This window comes from Pollicipes pollicipes, unplaced genomic scaffold (assembly GCF_011947565.3).
Source record: "Pollicipes pollicipes isolate AB1234 unplaced genomic scaffold, Ppol_2.1 Scaffold_4295;HRSCAF=5057_pilon_pilon_pilon, whole genome shotgun sequence".
NCBI lineage: Eukaryota > Metazoa > Arthropoda > Thecostraca > Pollicipedomorpha > Pollicipedidae > Pollicipes > Pollicipes pollicipes.
In genome coordinates, this window is record NW_023596461.1 from 3,092,872 (window position 1) to 3,108,153 (window position 15,282).

A 15,282-nucleotide genomic window follows, 5' to 3' on the forward strand; every position below is an offset into this window, starting at 1 on the left:
CTGTCATGTGATTGTCGTAACCTTAAGAGGCAAAATGCTACACACGAGTATCGTTACTAGGGCATATGGACTCAGGGATCCTCACGGGGTGAAGGTTTACTCTATGTCTTTTTTCAACGCACATTGATTCATGCGACAGCCAGCATGCTGCCTGTCTCTCTGCCGACTCAAGGTTCATGACATGAAAGTGAATAGCGAAGGGCAACAACATAGCGTACGACTAAGTCGCTGCATGACAAGAAACAACTACACAATGTCCATCACTACCATGATTAATACCTCAGAACACGTATCAGATAGCATCAGAAAAATCAGTTTGCTATAAATTATATATATATATATATATATATATATATATATATATATATATATTATATATACCTTTCCGATATGCACATCATGGCTAGAAAAGTCATCCTTTATGAAACACTGGCAACTGACTGACTTGATATTGGTAAAAATAAAACCACCTGACCAAAAATTACGGTCCACGTCTCCGTAAATGCGCGGTGGTATCGCGCGAGTTCGGGTACAACAGCGTAAATCACCAGGTGACGGTTTTTAAAAGTAGTGAAACCACATGTACCTGGAGGCATTAGCCAAAGACCGGCCGTCATGTAATGAGTGTGAGACACCATATCTCCAAACAACAGAGAAGCATAGCACGACCAGTTGCCTACGTTCGATCATACCGCAGCGTACTGTGTCCCACACAAAAGCAGCACAACCATATGCACAGCAGCAGCAGCAGCAGCACAACCCTGTGGACAGGCCGACAGCGAAATCCATCTTGCTGGAGGCTATGTATTGACTGGCCTCGTGCATCAGAGCACTGGTGAGTTCCCCACGCTGCCAGCGCGTTGGCGCGTCCGTTTCCAGAGAGCTGGCAAGCCCTCCCACGTCACCAGAGCGCTGACAGGTCCTTCCACGTCGCCAGAGACCCGACAAGTCTTCCCACGTCACTAGAGCGGTGACGAGTCCTCCCACATCAGCAAAGCGCTGACGCGTCCTCCCATGCTACCAAAGCGCTGACGAGTCCTCCCGCGTCACCAGAGCGGTGACGAGTCCTCCCTCGTCACCAGAGCGGTTTACGAGTCCTCCAACATCAGCAAAGCGCTGGCGCGTCCTCCCACGTCACCAGAGCGCTGACAAGTCCCTTCCACGTCACCAGAGCGGTGACGAGTCCTCCCACGTCACGGAAGCGCTTAAAAGTCCTCCCGCGTCACCAGAACGCTCACGAGTCCTCCCACGTCACCAGAGTACTGACGAGTTCCCCACGTCACCAGAGCGCTGACAAGTCCTTCCACGTCACCAGAGTGGTGACGAGTCCTCCCACATCAGCCAAAGCGCTGACGCGTCCTCCCATGTTACCAGAGCGCTGGCGAGTCCTCTCACGCCACCAGAGCGCTGACAAGTCCTCCCTCGTCACCAGAGCGGCGACAAGTCCTCCCACATCACCAAGCGCTGGCGAGTCCTCCCACGCCACCAGAGCGCTGACAAGTCCTCCATGATCCCAGAAGCGGCGACAAGTCCCTCCCACACCACCAAAGCGCTGACGGGTCCTCCCACGTCACCAGAACACGGCCCGGCTCCTCTCACGTCGCCCGGCGTCGTCTGTCGCAGCGGCCATGCGGTCTCTGGGTGCTCTGCTGGCGGTGCTGGGCTGCGCGGCGGCGTTCGGGCCGGCGGGGCGGCTCGAGCTGGAGGACCCGATCGACTCCACCGACGCGGCCGACTGGCCGAGCCGCGCCCCGCAGGACATGTGGCCGTCGCACCGAACGCGACTGGACGCCGACGCAGACAGTGCAGCTGACGGACGGCAACGTCACCGGCGCCGTGCTCGCCATCGGAGGCGGTCGCAACACGTTCGCCTACGAGGGCGTGCCGTTCGCCGAGCCCCCCGTTGGTGACCTTCGGTTCCGAGTGAGGGGCGGACCGCGCTGGACAGGGAATCGGCGCTTGGCAACAGAGGGGAGAACGGGGATGCTGATGGTCTGCGACTGACATGAGGTCACACGGTTTTGCGTTCAGGACTGCTAGATCAAACGGGGAAAAACAGGAGAGCGGCACCAACTAAGGCCAGTGGACAGTTAATTTGTCTCTTTTCATCATTGAGTGTCGGATGATTGGTGTTATAAGCTTGGTAGCCTTCAGGGTTTGATGTTTCCTCCGTTCTTGACTAAAAGTGTTGAGTTCCGCTCCACACATCCCCTGGGGCATGGGTTCATGTTCCCCAGCCAATGTTATCACCAGCTAACCTCTGGTCGTTCTCAGAGATTCATGTAACTTGTGGCAGTCCGAGTTATTTACGCTCAGAGCATACTGTTGCCAGCCCACCAAAGTGCAGGGCCACCCGGCTGAGCCAAACCTGAGCGGGTCCCCTCACCGGGGCGCGCCTGAGCCGGGCTGGCTGACAGGTGCGGTGCCGCTCTCGCAGTACCCGGTGAAGAATCAGCCGTATGGGGCGCTGAACGCCACCTTCCCGCCGCCCGCGTGCGCCCAGTCCGGGATTCAGGGTCCCGGCAGTGAGGACTGCCTCTACCTGAGCGTCTTCACCACACAAGGTGAGCATGACGTCACGTACGAAATTTGGGCAACCGCGGCTCACGGATGGTGTGACCATATATGTCAAGTTGCAAAAGTATCAAAGCATGACTTATAGTGTTTAAATTAAGATGATGTGTGGCCACAAAATGCTGGTGAACTGGACCTAAAGGCAATGCCATACGTGTGGCATAAAGTAGCAGTGCCAAAGTCTCCGCAACGCAAGCGCCTTTCCATACTTACAGTATCCTTATTTCACATCAACCTTTAGAGAAGGTGAAAATCCGGGATACCATTTTTGGGCTTTTGATAAGGTTTTTTTGATGAATCGTGCATCGGATGCACATACACAGCCTTGGATCAGATCGAGCCGAATTCTGCGCAACCGCTCTTAATTTCTCTCAAAGTTAACGTGAGTGCTTACCCACCTTAAGAATCTGATTCAAAATTGATCCACGATGTGCAGGCTCTGGGTATGACCGCTGACGCGTCAAGACTTGACGCATCAACTATGAAGTTGACGCGTCAAGACTTGGACGCGTCAAGTATGAAGTATGAAGTTGACGCGTCAAGACTTGACGCATTGAAGTATGAAGTATGAAGTTGACGCGTCAAGGTCCAATTATCTTTTTTGTTGCTGGTCAGTATTCCAAATCCACCCAGTTTGACGCTTTGCCATGACACGTCACATATTGGGGTAGAAAGCAAGCCTGAGGTTTGATCGTTCTCTTTAGAATCAGTATGACCTCAAGCCAGAACTATGACCTCCAACGACGACGTTGGTGTGTTAGCCTATTGTTAGTTTTTGAAGCCTTTAGAGGCCTGTCGCAGCAGGTGGCAACCCGGGACCAGGTCGACTGAACTTCCAAACAGGGCTCATTTCAACTGAGTAATTAAATTTCAACATAACTGCCCGAAACTATTCGTGGTTCCGACATCACCGGCACGACGTTTGTAACTCTTGTGAATGCGTTCTGCACGAAAAGACGGCCTTTTTTATCTATAACGGCACAGTCCACAGCCTCGTCACCCATTTTGACCTTGCGTGGTGGTAACATCGTGCTGTCTTCAGCTCCGAACGCCACCCACAACCCCATGATGCCAGTGATGGTGTTCATCTATGGCGGTGCCTTCACAAGCGGAGGCTCTTCGCTGTACTACCCCAACAGGCTGCAGAAGAACAAGGACGTGGTGCTGGTCGTGCCGCACTACCGCCTCGGCGTCATAGGTGAGCTTCACTGCAGGCGAGCAGGGACAGGAAGGAGTCCACGATTCCGTCCGTCGCGTATCCCGCCACAGGAGTCCACGACTCCGTCCGTCGTCCCGTCACGGGAGTCCACGACTCCGTCCGTCGCATATCCCGTCACGGGAGTCCACGACTCCGTCCGTCGTATCCCGTCACGGGAGTCCACGACTCCGTCCGTCGCTATCCCGTCACGGAGTCCACGACTCCGTCCGTCGCATATCCCGTCACAGGAGTCCGCGACTCCGTCCGTCGCATATCCCGTCACAGGAGTCCGACTCCGTCCGTCGCGTATCCCGTCACAGGAGTCCACGACTCCGTCCGTCGCATATCCCGTCACAGGAGTCCGCGACTCCGTCCCGTCACAGGAGTCCACGACTCCGTCCGTCGCATATCCTGTCACGGGAGACCGTGTGGACTTCGCAAAGCAGGCAGCCACTCCGCCCGGTCAAAAAGCCGACCGGTGGCTGCGGGCAATGTGCCTCAGTCAGCGTCTCTGTCAGTCGTGATAGTGTGCCCCCGCCAGTGCAGTTTCATACTAGGCCAACTGTATGATGTGCGTATTAGCGTTACTCTGGCGGGCTCGGGGCCGTCACCTGAACCCGTCGACGCCCGCGTCGAGGATCGGCAGGGTGTCGCGCTGACCCGGGTCCCGGCCGCTCGCGCAGCAGCGCCTCGTGACGGCCCTGTGCCCTCCGTCCGCCGGCCGGCAGGGTTCTTCACCACGCTGACGGACGACGCGCCGGGGAACGCGGGCCTGATGGACCAGGTGATGGGCGCTGCAGGGTGCAGGACAACATCAAGCAGTTCGGCGGCGCCCCCGGACGGTGTCACGGTGTTCGGCGAGAGTGCCGGCGGCGCCAGCGTGTCGCTGCTGCTAGCGTCCCCGCTTGCTGCCGGTTTAGTGCCCCCAGCTAGCCAGTCAGCCAGCCAGCCAGTGTCCTCAGCCAGACTCGACAGACTGTTCCACCAGGTAGCCAGTGCCACCAGTCAGATAGGCAGTGCCCCAGCCAGCCAGCCAGTACCCCCAGTCAGCTAGACTGCTCCCCCCACTTCAGCTAGGTAGTGCCTCAGCCTGCCAGCCAGCCATACAGTGCTCTAGCCAGCCAGCCATACAGTGCCCCCAGTCAGCTAGACTGCTCCCCCACTCAGCTAATTAGTGCCCTCAGTCGGCCAGCCAGCCATACAGTTGCTCCAGCCAGCCAGCCAATGCCATCTGGTTCGGGAGGGCGTTCAGCCCAACGCTGAACCATTCTCACCTGTCTCTGATTCCAAATTCGCGGCATTGATTGCGCTTATGATATAACCGACCAATCAATGGTTTTCCGCAACGAAAAAAATCACGAAATACGACTGCCTAAAATCTGGTGCCCATTAGACGAGCACTGAGACTTCTTGGCTGCGGTGTCTGTCCCGCAGCTGGCAGTGGCTTATTTAACCTACGTGCATGACATGGCAAGCCCACTTCTCGCCCGTACTGTGGCCGACATTGCTATGATGGGCGTGGATTCAGGTGTGTATTGTCAGAAAGTTCAGCGCTGACTGTGTCACCCGCACGGCAATGCATGCAGCCGTCTGTTTTCTGCGCCTGGCTAAAAAAAACTGCAGACAACCCAAGAGGCGTACGTTCGGAAATTGGCGACAGACGCTGCCATGTGCTGCACTAGCCATTTCTACGCGTCAGAGTTGGCAAAAACTTGTAACTCCGAAACCACTTTGGAAAGGAAACTAGCGAGGACCGAGACACAATACGACCACCTCTACGTTAGACGTCATGGGTGTGAGCTTTCATGCTCAACCACTTAAAAGGAACCATTTTCAGTTTCGGAGACACGGACATTGAACCTAGTGACAGATTCCAATAGCAGCGCCAGCTTACCCCGGACAACTAAACCTTCTGCCTCAAGCAGTCTCCAAAATCTAAACAGTCTCACTGAGCGAGTGAACATCAGAACGTAAGCTCCACGTGATAGCCTTTCCGACATTACAGTCACCACCACCTTACTTCCTTGCGGTTTTCAGCTGCGATTAGAAAATTGGCTGAAGCAACTCATTTGAAATGATTTTCCACAGAATGCCGCATGTTATCATCTTTCAGTCTTGGGGCGCAATCCACAAGTCATTACCATGAAGTGATATAAAAAAGCACGATGAGTATTTCAGCCGTGTCGCAACGCTTCAAGTGAATGTACGCTCGCCAAGCAGCCAAGTGAAGTTTTTGTCACGTGCGATGCACTTGTATTGATGAATTTTTTAGGGGTACGGTACTGAAACCTATCGGAAGGTACGATATTGCAACTCAGTGACGGTGCGCGAAAGCAGGCTGGCCGTGAAGTGCCGAAGCCACGGACCCGGTCTGACTGGGCTGCTGGTCTGCCGCCAGGTCTGTTTCATCAGGCCATCGCCGAGTCTGGCTCAGCGCTCGCCGACTGGGCGTACAACGACAACCCACTGCTGACAAGCGAACAGATGGCCGACCGGATCAACTGCACCTTCCGGCCCTTCGACCAGCTGCTGCAGTGCATGCGAAATGTTCCCGCCAAGGACCTGGTGCAGCTCACCGACGACTTCACGGTGAGCTTGGCCGATATGGACAGCCGCCAGCCAGCTGTGTCCCCCCCCCTTCCGCCCACTTCACCGGTATCTGCTTCTAAAATTTATTGAGTTACCGGTATAGCGGAAGTGAAAAGGCGAAACTCGTCGTGCTTCTGACTGAGCGGTGCCCCCCCCCCCCTCCCGCCAACAAAGGCCCACAGGGTCACTTCCTCGGATCGGTCTGTCAGTGGTGCTTGCTTAAGTGGCGCCATCTGTGGGTGATGTGTACAGTGAAGGTACGCTTCATGGTACGACGGCAAACACCTAGTGTCATTTGTGGGAGAGCTTTGTGGTCGCATTAACACAATGCCGCCTGCCAGTGGTCGGCGAGAGGATACCCACCCAGCGCCATCTGTGCACTGACCGAGTGGATCTGTTTCAGAGCGCTGAACGACTGGTGGCGCGCAACGGCTTCGACGGAGTGAACCCGGTAGTCCAGCCATCGACGTTAACCGTGCCGATCCTGCTGCCCAAAGACCCGCTCGCGATATTCGAGGAGGGTACTTACAACAAGGTGCCCACTATGCAGGGCTGCAACAAGAACGAGGGCTCATTTGTGTTCGGACGTAAGTGGTTCGTAAACCAGTGGTGTTTTTTGGTGGGCCAATAAGCTCCATGGAGCGCCGAATTGAATGCTCTCCACCTCTGTTCACTGCTATTTCGGGTGTTTTCTCTTTCCTTATGTTTGCACCCGAGTTCAGTTTTCGTATGTGGATGACCCCCATACCAAATGGCTCGGCCACGCTCAGAAGTGGTCACACGTCACCTGCGATGTGTTCTAGGGGAGTGAGCGTGACCGGTTAATTTGGATGACCGAAACAACAGAAGGGAACAGAACATCTGAACGAATTTCTACCTTAACCTTTTTCTCAACACCTGTTTTGACCGACCGAATGGACCGAATGTTTTGCGGTATTGCCTTTGCGATTGGAGTTTCTACTGAACGTAGTTTGTCGCTAAAAATCCATCTTCACTATCCCAGCAAAGAAATTAAAACTTAGCGACACATTTTTGGTGAAAAGTTTGGACGTACCAGGTAACGCCGTGGCCCGGCCGCTCGGTTCAAGCTGGGTCTCTTGACCCCTGACTCATCGCTCGTCTGACCTGTCACGTACGCCCGGCTTCCAACCCCCGATCACAAGCGCTTACAGCACATTGGTTACATGGCATCGCATGAACCACGGGAATGTGTTTCGTAACCATCCATTCGTCTGTAATATGAAGCATCGTCCAACGGCGAGGTACTAATCGACCCCGTGCATTTTCAGTTATGTACAACGAGTACCTGAAGGTAAATAACCTCACCGACGACACCGACTTTCTGAAGAATGACTGCGTCAGAAAGATGCTAACAGCCTTCCGTGAGTTGATGCCCTCACATCCGGGATCTTGGCCGAGTGACGTCAGCATGACGTGGAGCTTTGAAAACGGTGTGAACGTTCGGTATGATATGTGTGAACTTGCTTGAAACTGCTACAAGCAGCCATGATCGAACCAATCTGTTGATATTGTTTGTAAAAGCTGTGCTCTGTTCCAGACGTCCTGGACCCCACCGATGGAGTAACAAAATCCATGATTGATCAATACTTCTACTACGTGGATAACTGGGACATCAACACCATGTACCCCGGTTTGGAGGATGTAAGACGAAGGGCAGACCGCTCCATGTCATCTCAGAACCCTCTGAATTGCTTCGTTTTGAGGGCGAGTAGCTCAGCGATGTCATGAGTCGGCCCGACTTGGTGACGACGCGGACTGCAGCGGGGAGGGCACCGGTCGATTACCGGACGAAGCCAGGGCCAGCTTCATGACCAGCGACCATCGTAATCGTTAGTTCACCACATATTTGCATGAGGGCTTGCGTCACGAACCTTTAAAAACTACCTTCAGTCTCCGGTCTGAACGAACCGCGGCTGATGGCAGGCATGTTAGCTGACGGCAGCTGCCGACTGTCGGTCCCGACCGCAGCGTGCTACTCCCAGCCAACTGACCAGGAGGCGACGACGGCCTGTTTCCCCACACAGATCCGCGCCGCTGACCTGTGACGAGCCGAGCGGTCCGGCCCCCGCCGGCCGGGCCGTCCCCTTTCCCCATCGCTTCACCAGACTGCCTCTCATCCCCAGCTGGCCGGCCCCGCCGGCCAGGCCGTCCCCTTTCCCAAGCGCCTCACCAGACCGCCGTTCGTCCCCGGCTGACCGGCCCCCGCCGGCCAAGCCGCTCCTGCCCAGCACCTCACCAGACCGCACCTCGTCCCCAGCTGACCGGCCCCGCCGGCCGGGCCGTCCCCTTTCCCAAGCGCCTCATCAGACCGCCTCTCGTCCCCAGCTGACTGGCCCCGCCGGCCGGGCCGTCCCCTTTCCCAAGCGCCTCACCAGACCGCCTCTCGTCTCCAGCTGACCGGCCCCGCCGGCCGAGCCGCCCCTCCCCAGCGCCTCACCAGACCGCCTCTCGTCCCCAGCTAACCGGCCCCGCCGGCCGGGCCGTCCCCCTTCCTCAGCGCCTCACCAGACCGCCTCTCGTCCCCAGCTAACCGGCCCCGCCGGCCGGGCCGTCCCCCTTCCTCAGCGCCTCACCAGACCGCGTCTCGTCCCCAGCTAACCGGCCCCGCCGGCCGAGCCGCTCCTTCCCAGCGCCTCACCAGACCGCCTCTCATCCCCAGCTGACCGGGCTGTTCGGCATGAAGGCGGGCGCCAAGAAGCAGGCCGACATGCTGGCCAGGGACGGCGTGGACTCGTGGCTGTACTCGTTCGAGTACCGCGGCCAGAAACAGCATACCATGGCGCGGCTCTTCTTCATCGGCAATAAGAAGCTTCCGTTCGACACAGGTCAGGGCTCCGCGGCGGCAACGCGACTGTGCTTGACGGCGGGCGGTGAGCCGTGCCGAACAACGTCATTGGAGCTCAGTACAACATGCTTGTGATACAGGCTACAGCGAGCTCAGTCAGCAAACACAGCGCACTCAGGAATAAACAATCACAGCGCACTCGGGAGCAAATAATCACAGCGTACCCCAGAACTTACAATCACAGCGCACTCAGGAACGACCGCAGCACACTCAGGAAACAAGCCAATTGCTGCCGATGGTCGACACAAGCGGTCTGCTAAGCCCGTCCACGCCATTGCGGCCCCAACCGCAGTGCACTGAACACGCGAGTTTGAGTTACAGGGGTGACTCACGCCAACGAGCTCATCTACCTCTTCCCCATCCCGCTGATGTCGACGCTGAACGCTGAGGAGACGCAAGTCAGCGACACGATGGTGGAGATGTGGACCAACTTCGCCTTTGAAGGGTACGTGCCGACTCACGAGAAGCCACGACCGTAAATGAGCCATTCGTTATCAGTTCAGGGGTAGTAAGACGTGTTATGAACGGCCTGCATTGTTCAGTGATCCAGGCAGTAAACCGTACATTACAATGAACTTGCACTGCCGAGGCTCTTCAAACATGCAAAGTAGAAAACCCAGTCATTTCAGAATGAACTTGCAATGCCCGATCCTTTCAAAACATGCACAGTGGAAAACGCAGTCGTTTCAATCAGGCGTTCAGATTCTGGACGATTCTGCATGGGTCAGCTCAATTTAAAAAAAGCGCTCCAACATGCACGAGTAACATGCAGAGCACAGAGCTGGAGGTCCGAATATCCAATACACCCGTCAACGCGGTTTTCCGCGACACGCTCTCGGCCCAAGCGCCTGCCTATAGCGACCAAGCGACTGTGGTCCGAGCAAATCCTTTTTGGCAAATGAGCTCACCGGGGTACACCCAGTAACAAAACAGTCACGGGATCATTTTGGCGCCAATTACCTTGGCATGCCAGCCTTCGTAAGGCAGCGCCGACAGGAGCGTCAATCGGGTCGATGTTGCCACATGTGCACTGCGTTCCTCTCGATATGCCACCTGCCTGACAGCACCGCCCCACAGGAACCCGACACCGCCCGGCTCTGGCCTCACGCACTGGCCGCCCGTCAGTGAGCACGGCTCCTACCTCCAAATCACCAGCACGCCCACCGTCAAGCACGACTACAGCCAGACCTTCATCATCAGCGTGCAGGATTACATCAACTCGACCGTCACCACGACGTCGCCGCCGACCACCACGCCGTCCGCGTCCACCACGCCGTCCGCGACCACCACGCCGTCCGCGTCCACCACACCGTCAGCGACCACCACGCCCCCGGCTCCTACCACCACAGGCGAGCCCACCACGAGCACAGAGTCCAACTGCCAGGAGCGTCTGGACAGCCTGGCCGACGAGCGTGACACGTTCCGCGGCGCCACCATCGGGCTGGCGGCGGTGGCCGGCGTGGCGGCGCTGCTCGCGCTGCTCATCGCCGCCGTGTTCGTCTCGCGCTCGCGGGCTCGCCTCGGGGCGCGCACGGGCTCCAGAGAGAATGTCGTCACGTGAGGAGCCGGTCGGCGGCCGCGAGAGCGCTCGCCGCTGGCGCTGATGACAGGCGGCTCCGGCCAGCTGACGACGCGGGCGCCACGATCGGAGGGCGGCTGGCCAGCCGATCGTCCTATCGGCGGAGCCGGGCCTGTCCAGACCGCAGGAGCAGGAGTGGTGCCTGAGTCCGTGCTTGCGGGGCAAGATAGTGCTGATTAGGCGACGGGACAGTCAACGTCTCGCGCCGCTTTGAGGTTTAACGTACCCACTTCTGCCAGTGCAAACCGACTTGCCGCACGATCGCGAAGCATCGGACAGCGTCCCTGGGGTCGATGCTCCATGCTAGCTGGTGGCAGGACGGCGGCGATGGAGCCCGACATCAATTGCACAACTCCCTGCGGCATAATGTCAACTCGCAATGTCAACTCATTGATTCCGACTAAGATGTGACTCGTGGAGCTCGCGAGCGAGCTGGACTGAGCCGAACGCCAGGAGCGTGAACAGTCGACGAATACCTGAACAACCACCGAAACCAACTGTGACCGAGAGACCGTGAATATACCATGGCAGAATATTGTGGGTTCGTGCCCGGTGTTCTAGAGACCCGGAGAAGACGGTACAAAATAGAGCCCTTCTGTGCCTCTCGGACATTCATTAATGATTGGGGGTTTAAGTCTCACCGACTGCCAGGCTTATTTCGAGACGTACGCTTGTACTACGGTGTTACGAGGGATGCGGTGGTGGCGCGGCAGGGGCCAGAACCCGAAACCTACAGGTCCGAAGCGCCCAGACTGCTAATCCACCATCGCTCCAATATCTTTCTAGATCGAACAAAGAGCAGCAACACTTGATTACCACTGCAGAGAAGTGCAGTTGACGTGATGCACAGAGAGGTCGCTGAGAAGCGCACGGACGCAGCGCCTACTCCACCACAAAAGCCGTCTCGCCGCCCGCAGCCCGATGTATTTCCCGTCTGCGCTGCGCCGGCTGCCTGGCGGACCCTCGGCAGGCAGTGGGCACAGCTGCCGAGAGCAGCGTCAGATCCAGGAGCGGGGGAGACCGATGGTAGTGAGGACGCTGTGAACCTGGACCGGCATTGGCCGCGCCAGCCCCTGCAGGCCATGGCCGACGAGGCTGACCAGTCGGGGCATGGGTCTGAGTCCAAGAGTCCGAGTCCGAGACCCAACGCTGACATGCGAGCCCGAGCTCGAGGTCCGAGTCCAGCCTTCCACCTGGTGAGTCCAGAGCCTAAGGTCTCTGGGATAGACCCGGAGTCCACGTGTTTCCACAGTATGCAGTCCGAGTCCAACTCCGACAAGCAATTTCACGTCGGCCGGTTGGGGTTAGCAGTCGCCAGGGTAGAGCGAACGCCGAGTACAAAGATAACGATAGGCTGCAACCCTTTCTAGATATGAAGTATCAGCCAGCCTAGCAACCCGTCACCAGACTCCCGGCCAAGTCCGTGTTTGAACAGCTGCCACTGCGTGGGCGTTTAGTCCCTACGAAATCTCTGGCCCGTGCTAATTGTAACGTAACTTAACCGCCTTTCTCAAATAGCTGAAGTTACTCATATCTGACCAAACGAAACCGCACTGATCCAACATGACCTGGCAATACCCGGCCAAATCCACCCCATAGTCGGTCGTCTAAAGTGACTCAGCGAGAGATTTTCTACAACGGAATGTGTCATAATTGAATATATTGAAGCAAGCTCACTTATAACTATTGGTGCCCTTGTTAAAAGGGAAAGACTGCTCTAGACAGCACAATTATCTGTTGATTAAATATGCTCATTAACACGTCATGGTTTCATTGTGTCGCCGTACCTTGCACAGCATTGACTGAGAGCCGATTGACAGCCTTTGTGTCTGGAAATCGTGTTCACGAGCGCGATATATAAACGCCTCAACAATTACTTTTTCTTAGTCTTGATCGTCGCATGGTTCATGGAGTGACAAAATTTGAATCACGTCACCATGACGTCATGAATACCAAAGTGACTTTGAAATGCTCTCTTCGAAATACTATCATTTGCACTGGCGCGTAGCCCAGAGAATAGAGGGGCTTAAGTATTAAGAAGTGCAGGGCTGTGCATTGCACCGAAAGGTCTTTAAGACGGCTACCTCAGTTCAAAACCCCATATGAACGTGGAACATTTCTTTAAATGCGGGACGGGGGCAGGTAGCCAATGCTAATGACGCAATCTTAAAACCAAATAGCTTTAAGGTTGGGGATGGGGGGTGGTACGAGCTCGTTGAGACGGATCGCCGAATTTTAACTTTCTTCCCAGTCATGCACAGCGAAAAAATGCAACCCTGAGGGGGGGGGGGGCACTCCCTTTGGCTGCACCCCTGGTGACCTATCCCATCCCACACTCCATTAACAAATCCGTCTCTTACATAGCATGTGCCTCGAGTTTTACTTCGATTCGTGTTGGCCGTGAGCCCTCGCCCGAGCATCCTAAAATCTAAGCACAGCTCTGGACCCTGACTTATATTCACTTAGACTCCAGCCCGGATTAAAATCCGGGTCCACTGTCTTTGAGCCTGAATACCAGTCTGATTTAGCCATGAGATGAATCGATTTGCCAGATTTCAAGTTCCGAAAGGTCGTGGATCGGGGCAAAAACTCTGGTCCAGGCCTTAAACCCACGCGCCTTCTGTTCCCACCGCAGCAATGTGAATTCAAAAGTAAGCAAAAACTACATTCCTCGATGTTTGGCCAGTATTGTTGGAAGGCCACTACACTCACTACACCCACACGCGTAGCGCGTAGTCTGTGCCGTCGGCCAAGAGCACGACTGCAGATGACGTGTCAAGACAATGCCGCTGGCAGAACACGCCGGTCGCCGATAACAACCGTTGCCCGCACGTCGCAACGACCGATCCATGCCGCGTACGCCAGCCTTCACATTCATACGGATTTTATTGACGGTTCACGATAGGAGATGACACATGGCGCGACGAACACCACAGCGAGGACATCACTGCTTCGGAGCCAGCGGTGGCCGGAGGGAGCGGTGCGCCGGTCCTCTGTCCTGAAGGCCCGCGGAAGCCCGGGGGACCCCTCACGCGCGGCGGCGGCGGCGGAGGCGGGGTCCGCCGGGAGCGTACTGTCTCACTGCCACAGTAAGCTGGAAGAAAGGCGTGGAGGTCAGCCAAGCGCAGGTCTGCACAAGTGGGTACACGATGCGCCTTGTTAGATCTGTGCGACGCAGATGATTGCAGCATAACCAGGAGGGTGTTACCAACCAGAGCCAGCCTAACACGGTTTTCACAGAAATTTCTCAAAGTCTGGACGCATCACGACCTTTAGCTCCTTTAAGCAACTGAATATTCTACACTTAACTTTTGCAAACGTCTGCAGATTATGTCTTTCACTGAGCATCGCGAGTGATGACACCTTTGGCGAGGTTATACAGGTCACGTTTCGCGACCACACGTGTGATTTAGTGCGTCTGTCAGGTGAGTTCTTAAGAACATTCCCGCACTGATTTGCTGTTTCTCATCAATGTACAAGAGACGACTGCAGATAATGCAATGGCCTGGTCAGCAGGGTCAAACTCACTCAAACGCACCAAGCAAAGTAACCTGCAGCACTTACGTTCTACCTTTCAAGACCTGGTTTGATCTCAGGTTACATTAACCCATGCTTGCAAAAAGCGCCAACCACCGTAAATTGTTTCACTATTGCGCCCAGCCTGGCTCTAGAGATAACTGGGTACAGTTGATACACACAATGCTCGACCCTACACATGATTTGACACCTCGCAGGTCACGTCGACCGATACGGTATCACTGATGCATGCTGAAACATGCTACGGGATTTGGATACAGTCGCCCATCGCTATAGCACGCAGTCCTGCAGATAAAGAAAGCGAAGGAGGGCATCAACGAATTTCACCACGCTAAGTTGCGTTATCATAGGTGGATGATTCAGGATGTTAAAGACATTGCAATACCAACGCTCTAATATCACAGAACGCAGTCCTTAAGATACAAGAGGCCTAAATCCATCCATGCTACTCCACTGAGGTGGTTTGGCCAATGAGATTTAGGTGGATCGGTATTCAATACCACCAATTTGATGTGGTTACAGCGAGCCAAGTGATCCCGCTTTCCGCTCGGCTCTCGCGGGATTATATTTCGGGATATCAGGGGGTTGGATCTGCCAGGCTTTCATCCCGTGAAAAGGAGAGACCGCCCGGAGGGGATCGTAAATGATGGGCCCCATCCGCCGCGTTTGTTGGACTCCACCCATCAACGGCCGCGTTTCGGTTCGATATTCCTACTTCAGAACTCCAATTTCACAGCCAATATGACCTATCATGAACTCCATATGAAATTCATTGATAGGTTAGCTTTCCTACAAGGTGAAAGTTTGCATGTTTAGCAGAGCCCCTTCACCTGTTGGGAATAACTTCATTGTTGTGCAACAATGATCACAACTGGCATACTGCAGAACATCCATCTATCCCCTTATTCTAAAAACGTCACATTTTCAAACATTTTAACT

General features: G+C 55.5%; 1 protein-coding gene across 1 annotated transcript; it reads left to right on the top strand.

Moving 5' to 3' along the window:
• The first annotated feature begins 1,983 nt into the window (after positions 1 to 1,983).
• LOC119096534 (carboxylesterase 1C-like) lies at positions 1,984 to 11,305 on the top strand. Its single transcript, XM_037219443.1, has 11 exons — positions 1,984 to 1,992; positions 2,438 to 2,564; positions 3,617 to 3,772; positions 4,501 to 4,556; positions 6,131 to 6,361; positions 6,765 to 6,948; positions 7,651 to 7,743; positions 7,920 to 8,023; positions 9,042 to 9,207; positions 9,549 to 9,672; positions 10,305 to 11,305. Exons 1-11 carry the CDS (start codon positions 1,984 to 1,986, stop codon positions 10,786 to 10,788), a joined length of 1,734 nt encoding a protein of 577 aa, XP_037075338.1. The 3' UTR covers positions 10,789 to 11,305.
• The last annotated feature ends 3,977 nt before the right edge of the window (positions 11,306 to 15,282 follow it).